Below are 12,175 nucleotides of genomic sequence, written 5' to 3'. Positions count from 1 at the left end.
CATGCGGTGTGACAATCCAGGTCTGCTCCATGCTCCCATACGTCCTTACGGGGAGCCCTGAACCCGACAGCATCGGTAATGTCACCGAGATGAGCTGACAAATGAGGAAAATTCTCAAATGAAGCCAGGGGATAGTGCAAGAATGCCAAGTGCTTTTATTTAACTCTTTTAGGGCTATTTTTTTTTTTTGTTTCTTTTCTCCCAGGCCTGAATATTTTTCCAAAAACTAACTTTTTTTAAAAAAAGAACACAAAGCAATTGAAATCAACAAAAATATTTACTTTTGACAAATGTTACTGTCTTGCATGTTGTATAAGCCTGCATACTCTATGATTTCACATACATTTTACACAGCATAGTCCTGCAAAGCCTGATCTCGCTCAAAGCAGCCAATTTCAGTCATTGCCAGATTGCACTGCTTACAATATGTGTTGCTTTGGTGCCTACTTTTCAATTGTCTGTTGCTGCACTTTCTCACATATATTGTTAGTGTGTACTGTAGAGAGACAAGTCACCCGTTTGCCATCGTGCCATGCCACTGCCACCAAGTTTTCTGAATAAAACTTTGCAGCATCACGTACCTATCATCACGCTGCATAACCTGTCCAAAGCCACCAGGGAACAAAGCACGTTTGGACCAATGCTCTCTGAAGTTATATCACCAGTTCTGTCCCATCTCTATTTGTAATGCCACAGCGCGCTTCATCTCGTCTTTTGTTGTGGGTTTCCACTTTGAAAAACGAGAATGCGATGCAAGCGCAGCCCGCAATTCAAAAAAATTTCTCTGCCTGTTTGTCTCATCTGACAGTAGCTGAAAAGCAGCATCAGGAGAGGGCAGCCTGAAGCAGTTCAGCAGCTGGTGATCTGTCGTGTCCAACAGCAAGCCATGCCGTCTTGTGAAGTCCGGTAGCCCACAGATCAATGTCTGTGTATTCCTCCCACGCAAACCTTGCCGTAGATGCATCGGCTGCGCGAATGCGTTCAGCTGGCAGCGGATCAGCTGGCGCAGCATCGGCTGGTGTCCGATCAGCTGATGCCAGCTTCTCAACTCTCTTGTTCGATCTCCTGATCACTGTCAATAAAATCCGATTCTGAAAAATCAGAGTCCGACTTCGCGATAATGCGCAAAACATTGTCTGCCGAGTGTTTTCTTTTCTGCACTCGCTTCGCTCCCTTGTGACATGTCGATGCCATCTTGCCATTGTTTACATTTCGCAACTCACGCACACGCAAGGATTAGTTGCAGAGTCAACGAGTCTAGCATTCCTCCAAGCACAGAGGGAATGCCTGCGACGTGATAGTGAGTTTTCTCGCCATTAACAGCTGGTTGTCGCCCTCTATCCCTGGATGTCAACTTTTGTCGACATTCGCCCTCAACCCATCTTGTCGACAAAAGTCGACATCCGCCCTAAGAGTTAAAACAAAAATAAGTGTCCAAACAAAAAGTGCAGTGCAGTGCGTCTGGTTTCAATAAATAATTATTTAATAAATATCCATAAAAACAAGTGTTAAGTGGGGATAAAAACATCAATAAATAAATCCGAGGTTAAAAATGCAGTCTCACTCTTCCCGATCACAGCCCACCTGTGCAGGTGCGACTCGCTCCAACTACGTCATTAACTCCCCGCGGTCGTGCAATCATGCCCACTGAGAATGACACGGCTATACGGGTTAAAACTTGGCCCTTTTTTTTGAAGCCGTAGACCCGCTATACCACACGCGGTGTTCTAGCACGCGAATCGTATTCCAAACAAAGGTTGTATGCCAAGCAAAATTTTTTTCGCGTCCACACAGGACATAAACCAAGTTGGACTTATTCCAAAGCGGACTTATACTGAGATACCATTGTATTTGCTTAGCTTGCTCCCTTCTTCCAACTGTGGCCCTACAGAGGTATATTTTTCTCCTAATGAACCAAAATTAGGAGTTTTTTGTTTTCTTCTCCTCTATGCCAACTGGTCAATTAAACAAATTCTGGAATCAAGAACTTCATCTACAGGTACATCCTAAATCTACCGTAATTACTATGGCCTGTTTATTTGCTTTTGTATCTTTTAATTAGATTTAATAACATAAAACTGTCTCTACTTATTGTTTTGCCATTAGCTATTACTATTATTATTATTATTATTATTTACACAGGCCAAATGCAGATATTTGTATTGTAACGGCCGACTCACTCTCCAAAACCGGAAGCTACACCACCAAGACTCGTAGCGTGGCAAGTTGAGGACGTTAGACCCGACGAGCCATACTTCTTCTAAATAAACTTCCCCAATCCACGATCAAAAATAAGTCAAAAAACAAACAGTACGTAAAATAATAAAGTGAGTATATATTGATAAAGAAATAAATGAACAAACACCAAACAATATATATTAATCATACCCCAACCAACCCCAACATAACATTCAACCACAAAAGTGTCCGGCGGAAAGTAATAATAAAAAGAAAAAGTGCAGCACAAAGTTAATATACAATACAAACCCTCCTTTGACCCCTACACTGAACACGAACTCAATAAGACACACAGAAAGAACAAAACACACATAAAAGTCCAGAAGATTTAATAGAAAATGGATAATGTTTGTGAACCTGGTTCTGCTGGAAAAATAGTGCCAACGGAAAGTAGTACACAGATGAAAATGATGGTTTGCTCGTCTCCCCAAACAAGAAGAAACAGTCTCACCATGCTTATCCTCAGTATGTGGCATAATCCAGAACCCTGGGGTTTTTGCGGGGCAAAGCTGTTGATGTTGGGCGTTGAAACTGGCAGTTGGACAAAGGTGTGAATGATTTGAATCAGTGTTTTCTCCTGTTTCTGCAATGAAATGGCGGTCTAATAGAACATGGTTTTTTTTTTTTCCCTTTCTGTCCTTCCGTTTAAATAGCAGATGATCAGATGCAGGTAATGGAACTGACAGGACCAATTATCGTGAAAGGCCATGGTTCCACAGTGTCATTCTTCCCCCCCATTGTTTCCAGGGAAGCATATTTACATAGGCACACACACCATGTAAACAGGACAATGCTATGAAAGACAGGACTCAGCACAAAATACATTTACAACGACATTAATCATGTAGCACCACTACAGTATGTATATTTATTTTTATATACCTGTAAATTAGATCTGGTTGTTCTCTTGCCATCTTTATGTATAAGCCTTTTAAATAGAAGACAATATACTAATAACTGCTTCTGATAATAGTGAAAGTTTGTTTTGCTCTTTAGTGTTTAAATTTTGTTTAATAATGCCCAGGTTGTTTGTCTATTTAGTACACTTACATCTATTAGAAATTGTTGTAATATTAATTAATGATAATAAACAAATAACTATGGTATATGTTTATTGTTTTGGTTGATTAATCTGTGGAAAGTACCTTGAGTTGCATGTAAATGTATGATAATGTGCTATATAAATAAAGTCAGTATTATTATTAGTTTAACACATCAGAATCTTCGGTCCTGCTAAAAGTGGCACTTAACAGGGAGTCTCTGCTATACAGTTCAATTTTGAAAAAGTAACAATGTAGTGGTTAGATGTGTATGGTGTATGTGCCCAAAAAAGTCTAACTACATTCTTGTACCATTGCTCACACACTAAAGTGTCAGCAAGCATTTTTTGTGGCATTACACATGTAATTTGTAAGCATGCCCTTGTCGATTAAACAGAGGAAGCTCTGTAGTCTACTTGTGACTTTATGCTGTAGGAAGATAAGTAAATAAATCAAGGTAAATAACATTCTATTTGGCTTTTATATAAGTAACACATACATTTTCTTATGTAAAGACAATCACAAAACATAATCACAAACAGGAGTTTGCCCGATACGTTGATGAGCTCTGTAAGCCGTGCTGTTTCTTTGAAGGACAGGTGTGGGGCAGACTGATTAGCAGGATGACGCCGGACCTCATCCTGCATCAAAACGGTGCCAGCTTTTGCCTTTATGCCTGGTGCAGCTGCGTTGTTCTTATATGTGAGTGGACGTTTCTTATGGGGAGGGCTTCAGTTCTCTTTTTCTGATCTGAGTTCATCTCTGTTATAGCTCATCTTTATTTGAAAACAGCAGTGTCAGATCGGGGCGAGCGTGAACGCAACAGAGAGAATAAAACTGAATTTTAAAAAAACACTAACCTTTACAAGTACCACACATTTACACCGGCTGTTACAGACTCAAATCAAATGCATGTTTTTATTGTATAATAGTAACAATAAGAGCAGCTCACTACTGCAAACGTTTTTTTTGGGACATGTGAAGACTCGAACCCGGGACCTTCTGAATAGGAGTCAGCAGTTCTTACCGCTACACTACCAAAGAAGTCAAGACAACAAGCCACACTAACCCGATTTCTTTTTCTTTGGTTATAGTCTTTTTGTTCTGTTTTACTGGTACCTTTTGTGAAAGTGTTTATTTAATATTTGGACTTCAGTCTTCACACATTATACACTTCATGTCAAAATTTTGTCGTTAGTACTAAAACATGGACAAAGTTTGTCTTTTAGGTATGTGTTCAACATTTCTATCATCCTATACTTACATAGACAGTAGATCTTTGTAGACACGGAACACACATGAAATGCAGGTGTTCCAAATAACAATATATTTTTTAGCCTATACAGTACAGCTCTAGGTACCCGACTCCCTGATAAACAAGGCTTCAGCTGGGAGAGGCTTTTGTTGTTTCTACAGCAGTGTAGGGGTGCTATAGCAGGCTGCTGCTGCTTGGGCTTATCGACACATTTACAAGACTAATGACGCTGACAGAGAGGTGTGAACGGATTTGAGGTGGGCCGGATTTACTAGTTTAAAAACCTAAAATAGATAATCCTCGACTCCACATTCTCATAATATCTTGTTTATTCCAATTAAGAGTTGCTGGGGAAATGGGGGTGGGGGGAGGGGGTGGAAGCAGGGGATTTGGAGAAGTAAGGGTATCTCAGCAGGCCTGGGTAAGCACTGATAAGAATCAAAGAGAGATGTCTTAAAAAATACCAGACAAATTCAGTGTGACTGATACATAAAATGCATTTAAAAATATAAACAAAACATACATTATGTATTTTACACATTCAATTACTCTAGACTAGTGTTCAATAGGAGAAATTTATTTATGAAAAGAACTGAAATCAGCATTCAATTAAAAGAGGCTTTTGCTTCATGGGCCTGATAGTGTGAGCAGTTCTAAGATTCAGAGCAGATAAGATTGGAACAAGTGTAAATACTACAACGCAAACAAAAATGTATGTTCATGACCAATGACTGCTCAAGTGCTAATTGTACAAATATGCTAATTAGTGTCTGCAATAAAATAACTAAGAATAACAAATAATTAAGGAGTGATTAACTTACTTAGAAAATTAAGGCAAATGACAGGCTCACACTGTGCCTTACAGAACAGCGTAGAATAATAGGAAAATTCTGTTACATTTTTGTTTATCATTTTCAGAGGAATTATTCTAAAACATGAAAGTGTAAGAACTAACTTAAGCGAAGAAAAATACACTATGAATATATTAGGTGAAAAGAAACTGGTTCTGTGACAGATAAACAAACAGCATGTCAGAAAGTGAAATGTTTGGACTCTATGAATTCCGTGCCACAATATAACAGTCTAAGGTGATTACATGAGATCTATCACATTAACTGTTTAGTTCAAAGAATTAATGTCAATCAGTGCTGTTATGTCTTGATATTAAGGAAAGGGTAAGCGCATCCTGTAACTAAGTCATACAGGCTACTTTTGATTTAATGCTCTGCATGTTTGCCAGTACTCTTTATCACAATGAAATTATGACCCCAAGTGTCTTCTTTTTTGATATTTTGGACCAGGGACCTGTAGGGAACTGTGAAAATTTTACTTACAAAAAGAATACTGGATATAACAATCTATAGCACTTACCCAAGGAGTTGTTGGGATTAATGGAAGAGGTCCTGCTGGTGGACCACCATTTGGAGAAAAAGGGTCTGGTTTGGTAATAAGAGAATAATTTCCTTTATCGTTTAAACCAGGATGAATAAACCTGCAATTCATCCCCCATGTACAGTGGCCTAAAATAAAAAAAAAGACAGTATCATTCCAAAGTCTGTTTTAAAAAAGTTTTCTGAACAATCTTTTTTCTTTATAGGGCCAATAGTGGCTAGATTTTTTTCTGATGGCAAACAGCACATTTCAGGATTACCAATCATACACAACATACCAAACATTGTTAATAATGGAACACTTACATTTTCAAATTAACTTCACATGAAGGTCTTTGGAATGGAGGTAAGAAATTGGGAATAACTAGAGCATACTTTTCTAGATTTGAGAATGTGAGGCAGCTGTTACATCTCGCAAAAATTATACAAAAGTGATAATTTTATGACAAGAACATCTTACTTGTAATCATACAAAAAATTACCCAGGGTTTTTTTTTTTTGCTTTTATATTAAGAAAAAAATGCTTACTTGGTAAGTTTGATATTTTTCAAGTCATGTTTATTTCTTCATAATAATTTTTTTTTTGCTTTTATATTAAGAAAAAAATGCTTACTTGGTAAGTTTGATATTTTTCAAGTCATGTTTATTTCTTCATAATAATGGTATACATTAGTTTACCACATGAAATGGCACTCTAGCCTGTTCTTGCATTTTATAATGGACCCTATACGTACCAGGTATTGAGCATTATAAAGAAAAGCCTGAAAACTTATCAAATACGTCATTTTTGAAGCCAAAAATGTTATTAAGTATCTCACACATATTGCAAGACAGCATACTCATGTTTTTTAAGAAGGTTAAAAAGCAGAAAGCAAACCACTGTTGTGAGATTCAGCCATTAAAAAAAAAAAAAAAAGAAGACTGGTTATGCACTTCACTTCATCTGCTTGTCTTCCTCTGTAACACCATTTCAGCTCCAGTGGCATGGATTCAGCTTGGAAAGTCACCGCCAACCTCAGTTTCTTGACATTATTGAATGTTGCTGCCCAGATCTGAAATGCTGTCTCTGTTCTGTAGACAGACAGTAATGCAAGTAACAAGTACTGAGTAGAGGTTATTAGGAACCATTGGACAAGCCATCAATCCCCTAATCCAATTATCCAGGGCAGCTGAAGCCTATCCCAGCAATTACTGGGTGCAATGACATGAAAAACACCAGGGCAAGATGCCCGTTCATCGCAGAGCCAACAGACACACTCCCATGCCACTTTAGCAACATCACTTCACCTAAGGTTAATCAGGTTGAAGTTTAGCAATTTCAGTATAGATGTTTTAACACAGGGCGGAATGGTGGCGCAGTGGTAGCGCTGCTGCCTCGCAGTTAGGAGACCCAGGTTCGCTTCCCGGGTCCTCCCTGCGTGGAGTTTGCATGTTCTCCCCGTGTCTGCGTGGGTTTCCTCCGGGCACTCCGGTTTCCACCCACAGTCCAAAGACATGCAGGTTAGGTGGATTGGCGATTCTAAATTGGCCCTAGTGTATGCTTGGTGTGTGTGTCTGTTTGTGTGTGTCCTGCGGTGGGTTGGCACCCTGCCCGGGATTGGTTCCTGCCTTGTGCCCTGTGTTGGCTGGGATTGGCTCCAGCAGACCCCCGTGACCATGTGTTCGGATTCAACGGGTTGGAAAATGGATGGATGGATGGATGTTTTAACACAGAGTAGTGACAGAGAGTTGTCATTTCTGCTTCACAGGGTCAGGTTTTGCATGAACTTTGTATGTTTTCCCAGTGTAGAAGAGGGGTGTCAGGGACATATGGAAAAGTGCTAATTCGCAGGGTTTAGCTAACTGAAAGCCAAGTGCAGGAGTCACGGTCAGATGACTGGCGATATTAGACTGTTGAATTCCAGTATTTTATATGTATTTAACGTAAAAAAAAACAACAAACAATAAACAAACAAACATGCTGTAGATAAACCGATATGGCAGAAAGAAAAGTCTGTCGTGAATAGGCAACCACTTCCGGTCGAGGGTCGTGACCTTACTAAACTTTCTTACACCCAGTGTATTTACAGATTGATTGACATCAGTATCAATGAACTTACTCACGCAAAAATGTTGTGCTCAAGTTTTTTTTTTTTTCTAACCATATCCTTCAAAAAAAAGTGGCTCATCTATTTTTTATGCATGATAATTGGTTTGTAGTGCTTAAATCTGTTCAATTGTGCACTGTGTCCTTTTCATTGTCTGAGGGTTTTATTTCTTTTATATAATCATTCGTGTGCACAACATACGCCACAAAAAAGATACTTGACTTTTTCAAAAGAAATGCCACGAAAAAGATGACTTGGCTTTTTCAAAAATCTAAGGTTTTTTTTTTATTAAAAGTACAATTTAGCATTAGTTCAGTTCACATTCATTGCTATGTGTACAAAACACAATGAAACTCACATATGCTCCACTTGGCATGCATCACGTGCCTCTCCATAACTCGTTATAATGGACACTGCAAGCAGTGAAGCAAGCATAAAACATTTCCTTACTTTAAGAAAACAGTATCAAACACCTCACATAAAATGTATTATTTTTGGTTTGCCTTTGTTGTCACAAGCATGCATCAGGAACTCAGAAGGCTACATTTCTTAAATCAAAACCTTTGTTACTTCAAAGTGGACATATATTTTCTTTTCAAAGGAATCCTGGTATCCATTGACTCCATTATAAAACACAAGAGTGGGCTAGTTTTTTTTTTTTTTTTTAAATTAAGCAGTATGTTTCACTTTAGAATGCAGTTTCATGTGGCAAGATAATATACATCTTGATTGTGAAGAAATAACTTCGACTTGAGAAATATGGAAATTACTCTAAGTTTGTTAATTAAATTAAAAAATATTTTAACTTTTACAAAGCTACTATATATTAACATTACTCCTGTGGCCATACAGAACAGCAGCTCAGGATTCAGATCATTCAGTAAATCATTTTCTATGCTTCATGTTATCTTGATTACATTGCAGAAAGAATATTAAATAAGCAAAATACCATACATACTCAAACAGATTGTTTTTAACAATTTGCAAGGTAAAACCAATGAGTAACATGCTAGCTTAAACAACAGTGCCCACTTGTGGAAGCTTAAGGGACTTTTTAAAAAATTCATTTTAGTTTTATTAGAAACTGTTAAAAACATGAAATTATTGTCATACTTAAAAATCATTTCTAACTCATTAAGGGACATTGCATTGTGGTGTATCACATGATGGAATATAAAGCAGGAAACATATGTCTTAAAGGGCAAAGGAAGACTAACGCTGTAAGCCTTTGAAACTTTATATCTCAATGGAAAAAAATGTAAATGTTAAGAACAGAATTTGATAAACAATGTACCTCTCATGAAAAATTTACAAATGGGACGAGGTCTTATTTTACGATCACTTGGATCTTTAACTTCTCCTTCTTCAAGATCATCATCCTAGAGACAAAAAAAATACATGTTTACTGGATTCTCTACTACAAGCTGTTAACAAAACTGTTTTCATCCAACAAAATGTAATCCCTTATTATTTTGAAATTTAATTTGCTAAGCTACACAACTATTAGCTGCAATGTTAAATTCACTGACAGATGAAGTAAAAAGCATTAATTATCTTGCTACCAGTAATGGCACACTGAATACACTTGACTTGAGCATTCATAGTTTTTTTCATACTCTTTCTCTGTACGTTTAGCATTCATTTGCTCAGAGGTTATGGCACTTGCTGCTTCCTGAGCAGCTCTTCTTTTCTACACCCTAGCGGCCCACTTTTTCTGTTCTTTCATCTGCATCTTTTCGCATTAAAACTGATAAAGTCAGTGTTTGTGATGCAATTACTTAGTACGTTTTCTTTAATTTTTCACTTAAGCTGGCACTTAAGTCTTCAATCCACCTCAAGAATGATTTAAGATGTGAAGAGGTAGGGGAAGTGACAGTGAAGGTGGGAGGGATGAGAACAACGTCCGTATGCATGGGCCACACGGCTGAGAATTGATTCTAGAATAAAATAAAAATAAAAAGAGGAATAACCTTGGAGGTCAATCAACACCCCGAAAGAGGATAGTAGATGTCACATAGTATATGTGTACCAAATTTCAGGTCAATAGTTCAAACGGTTTGTGAGCTACAAGCGATTTAAAATCGCGGACAGACAAACAAACAGCCATGGTATAGCGTATTATATATAAAGACAATGGCACCTGTCAAAGGGTTGGAAATATTAGGCAGCAAGTGAACAGTCAGTTCCTGAAGGTAACGTTTTAGAAGCAGGAAAAATTGGAAAGTGTTAGGATCTGATTGATTTTGACAAGAGGTAAATCATGATGGCTAGACAACTAGGGACACATCTCCAAAATGGCAGGTCTTGTGGGTTGTAGTTATTACCTACCAAAAGTGGTCCAAAGAAGGACAACTTATGAACCTCCAACAAGGTCATGGGCGCCTAAGGTTCACTGATGCATGTAAGAAGCAAAGGCTAGCTCATTTGGTCCATTCCCACAGAAGAACTACACTGATGCATGTAAGAAGCAAAGGCTAGCTCATTTGGTCCATTCCCACAGAAGAACTACCATAACACAAATTGCTGAAAAACATAATGGTGGCAATGACAGAGAGATGTCAGAACATACAGCGTATTGCAGCTTGCTGCAGACTGGTAAGACTGCCCATGCTGACCTCTGTCCACTGTCAAAAGTGCCTACAATGGGCACATGAGAGTCAGAACTGGACCATGGAGCAATGGAAGAAGGTGGCTTGATCTGATGAATCACATTTTCTTCAGAATCATGAACACAGAGGGGTGCATGTGCATAATTTAGATACGGAAGAGTTTAGGATGCTATATTGGAAGAAAGTAAATCAATGGACAGAATATGATGCTCTGGAAGAGTTCTCCTGGGAAACTGTGGGTCATGGAATTCTTGTGGATGTTACTTTTACAGGTACCACCTTATCTCAAGTTGTTGCAAACTGTGTACTACCCTTTTTGATAATGATATTCACTGATGACAGTGGCCTCTTTAAGAACTACAGTATAATGTGCCCTGCCACACTGCAAAAATTGTTCAGGAATGGTTTGAGAGGGCGTAAGAAAGACTTCAGGGTGTTAACTTGGCCTTCTAATTCTACAGATCTCAATTTGATCAATTACTATTGAAAAAAGGGTCCAGGACTTAAAGGATCTACTGCTAACGTCCTGGTGCCCAATACCATAGGACACCTTCAGAGGTCTTGTGGAGTCCATGCCTTGACAAGTCAGAGCTGTCTTCATGGCATAGACAATATGTTAATTTTTCAAAATGCCCCTTAGTTACAGAAAATGCACAATTAACATTCAGACCTGCAACGGAATATAGTAGATTTGCTTTTTCAAAAAATGAAGATGGGTTGAAATGGCTTAAACAATTTTGTTCAGGATACCTCAGAATCCAGATACGGAAACTTCATATATTTAAAAGTTTTATGTTATAACATTCACCGGCATTTATTTTACTGTTAGGTTTGGTTTTGAAAATACTTTTTTTCTATAATTTTTTTTTCTATTTTCTAAGAATATGTAAAATCTTCAGATTTTTAAACAAAGTTGTTATACTCCTCAACAGCCTTCTTCAAGCATCAGTTGTTTTAGATGCAAGTACAGAGACTACGTCAGATGACAATGGGCAAATATTCTGCCTACAGACACTAAGGTTGAAATGATAGTAATGTGGACAGGAGATGCCTGATTACGTCTGCTAGTGCAAACTCTCCACATATGCAAGATTGAAAACCAAAAAAAATATTTAAATCATGACATTTTTCATGGTTCAGTACAAATAACCATGGCTCTCTTGAAAATATCAATGATTACTTCAGTTTCTTCAGCCAGGAACAGTACAGCTAATTTCTGATGTCCATACCTGTCATCTTCTTATCTTTGACCACTTGGCTTCAAGTTTGTGGCAAAGAGATCACTTATTATTTTGGGTATCTTTTTTAAGATTGCTCATCTCAACAATCTTTCAATGGGGAGGGCTGGTAGCAAATAAAAAATTTCACTGGAGTAATCAGAGGCCTCTGCTTCACAATCTGAAGTAAGAGAGATGACAGTATACCCCAGTAAAAGGAAAGCACTATATGTTCACCAGATGCAGAAGGGATTGATACTCCAGTCATCAAGTGAAGATTTTTTTTCAGGGAAAAATTGTCACAATGAATGAATCACAAATAAAGGGAACTAAACAAT

The 12,175-nt window shown here is 38.0% G+C and overlaps 1 protein-coding gene across 1 annotated transcript in view; it reads right to left on the bottom strand.

The window, feature by feature from the left end:
- zc3h18 (zinc finger CCCH-type containing 18) overlaps positions 1-12,175 on the bottom strand; it is a 154,755-nt gene that overhangs the window by 104,110 nt on the left and 38,470 nt on the right. The window contains exons 4-5 of the mRNA XM_051931485.1: positions 9,306-9,390; positions 5,905-6,053 (exon numbers count right to left, since the gene is read on the bottom strand). Coding sequence (XP_051787445.1) covers positions 5,905-6,053; positions 9,306-9,390 — 234 coding nt within the window. The remainder of the gene's footprint in view (positions 1-5,904; positions 6,054-9,305; positions 9,391-12,175) is intronic.

This window comes from Erpetoichthys calabaricus, chromosome 9 (genome assembly GCF_900747795.2).
Source record: "Erpetoichthys calabaricus chromosome 9, fErpCal1.3, whole genome shotgun sequence".
NCBI classification, from domain to species: domain Eukaryota; kingdom Metazoa; phylum Chordata; class Cladistia; order Polypteriformes; family Polypteridae; genus Erpetoichthys; species Erpetoichthys calabaricus.
This window is presented reverse-complemented; position numbering and strand designations above follow the sequence as displayed.